At 43.9% G+C, this 2,206-nt stretch overlaps 1 protein-coding gene across 1 annotated transcript; it reads left to right on the forward strand.

Annotated features, from left to right (window-relative positions):
• Positions 1-1,035: 1,035 nt before the first annotated feature.
• On the forward strand, positions 1,036-1,647 carry LOC132009059 (lysM and putative peptidoglycan-binding domain-containing protein 4-like; the record flags this gene model as incomplete). Its single annotated transcript, XM_059387471.1, has 1 exon — positions 1,036-1,647. A coding segment is annotated over one exon (612 nt), but the record flags the coding sequence as incomplete, so codon positions are not given.
• Between the last annotated feature and the right edge of the window lie 559 nt (positions 1,648-2,206).

Here is a 2,206-nt window from a genome sequence, read left to right on the forward strand (position 1 = left end):
CCTCAAGCAGGTCTAGTTTCCAGGTGTGATCTGTTAAAAATATCTGCTACCTCAATTCAATTAGATAATAAAAACAGTTGCTCAATAAGTGAAATAATAGAGATGACTGATTTGAATTAGGTGTTATCTAAAGGTCTGTGGCTGTATTTACACTCTAGTTAGTGGGCTTATGAGTCAAATCTTAAGGTCCACCTCTAATGCTTTCAAGTTAAGTTCAAACATTAGCTTGAGGGAGGGTTTCTCTTTGACTTAACGGTCTGCACCACCCCTCCCTTAAGATTCGACTGTGGAAGGAGTTTGTCCCGAACTTTGTAAAACTCATAGTGCTGTTCCTTTCTCTTCCAGTCCTAAAATTGCAACAGATTTCAGTCCATACTTTCCAGCTTGATTCATGATTTTCTATATGTTTCTAATTATCACAAGTGTGTGAAACCTTCCAAAGTATATTACCCCTAGGTCATTTTATTTAGAAAATAAATTTATATGCCATACAGCACTTCTGGGCAAGGAAACATGGTAGAATCCTGAGGACATACCTCTTTAAGTATTATAACAGTTAAAATACGTTCTGAGTGTGGAGCTGGCTGAGGCTTTGTGTTTGGGGATCCCTAATATAGTCAGCTACTGAATTGGGTTCTGATGTGGGAGGGAAGTCAGCCAGATGGGGGCACTGTTGCCTCAAAAGTTAGAAGAAGTAGAAAAAAAGAGCTGGCCATGGTTGGGTTTCACCTAAAAATATTTTGTTGCGGTCACACTTTGAATTAGCAAGAGACTCTTCCAAAACTGATCTTATGTTTTTCAAACTTGTACATCTGTATGGAAACGTGATGATTAAGCTATACATTCAGGCTGAGTTAAAGTCAAAAACAGTTTTATTCAGCCTAAACTAATTTTGTGCCTAGGTGCGGTTTTCCAATATTCATCAGATTCGTAAGCGGGGTGGGCTTGGATCTTCTTCCAGAAAGAGCTACTTTTTGGATATTCATTCTAAGGAGTTTACATGTTTTGTGCTGTTTGTCTTCGTGGCTTTCCTAGGTCGCAGATATCAAGAAAGTCAACAACTTGATCAGAGAACAAGACTTATATGCTTTGAAATCTATTAAGATTCCAGTGAAAAATCATGGGATCTTTACAGAGACCCACAGAGAACTCAGACCCCTCCTGAGCCCATCCTCAGAGACCAGAGTGACCTTCGAGGAGCAGCCAGACGCAGATAGAGCAGCTGTAGGCGCTGGTGCCCTCTCCAGCCCACTGACAGATTTCTTTAAGGGCATTGACGAGAATATTGAGCGCGTGGTGCAGTCAGAAATCTTTTTAAATGAAAGTTACTCGGCAGAGACCTCCAATCAGCCGCTGCTCCCGACTTCTCCAAAGACCCCCACGAAGGGTGCCGACTGTGGAATTCAGTGGTGGAATGCCGTTTTTATCATGCTTCTAATTGGGATTGTTTTACCAGTGTTTTACTTGGTCTATTTTAAAATACAAGCTACTGGCAAGATCCCCAGTAGCTTGAACACAACTGCTGTCCCCAATGGCTCGATGAGCGTGAGTGCAGTTCCAGGGCAAGCCCCCAGATTAGCAGTTCCAGTGCCAACTGTCCCTTCTGCAGACAGCCAGTTCAGTCAAACCACCCAGGCAGGGAACTAGCTCTTGTTTCTAAAGAATCAGGCCAGTGTGAGCATTTGGCCTCTTAATGTGGATCACCTGACATCAGTCATATCCTAGGGTGCTGCCTTTCCTTTTCTATGACCTACGGACATGTCTCAGAAGCCGCCCTTGTATTCTCCAGGAACATTTGACCCTGGGGAATAGGCTGACCTAATCCAAGGCTGTGGGAGCCAAAACATGCGCTCCCCTGCTATCCCCCTACATCCAGAGGTACAGTAAGGGACATTTGCATGTGACACATGCTATTTCTTGAAGGTATATAGTGGACTGGCACTGCATGGGCCCCCAAGTTGGAAGTGTTTGGAAGTTGAGGAGCAGCATTGGACCTTCACTGTGGGAGCCTCTGACGTCAGCTTTGGTCACTTTGCTGTTTGCAGTGTCTTCTGCCGTGACACGTGGTGCTCTTTGTCTCCCTGACAAAGGTGCTGTCCAGCAGTGGTGAATATCACCCTGTTTTGGAGTATGACCGAATTATAATTAGCTCTATTTCATATTTGTCCCACCAGTTAGCCTTTTTGAGGCAACGTCACTTCTAGGA

Source organism: Mustela nigripes, unplaced genomic scaffold (genome assembly GCF_022355385.1).
Source record: "Mustela nigripes isolate SB6536 unplaced genomic scaffold, MUSNIG.SB6536 HiC_scaffold_3888, whole genome shotgun sequence".
NCBI classification, from domain to species: domain Eukaryota; kingdom Metazoa; phylum Chordata; class Mammalia; order Carnivora; family Mustelidae; genus Mustela; species Mustela nigripes.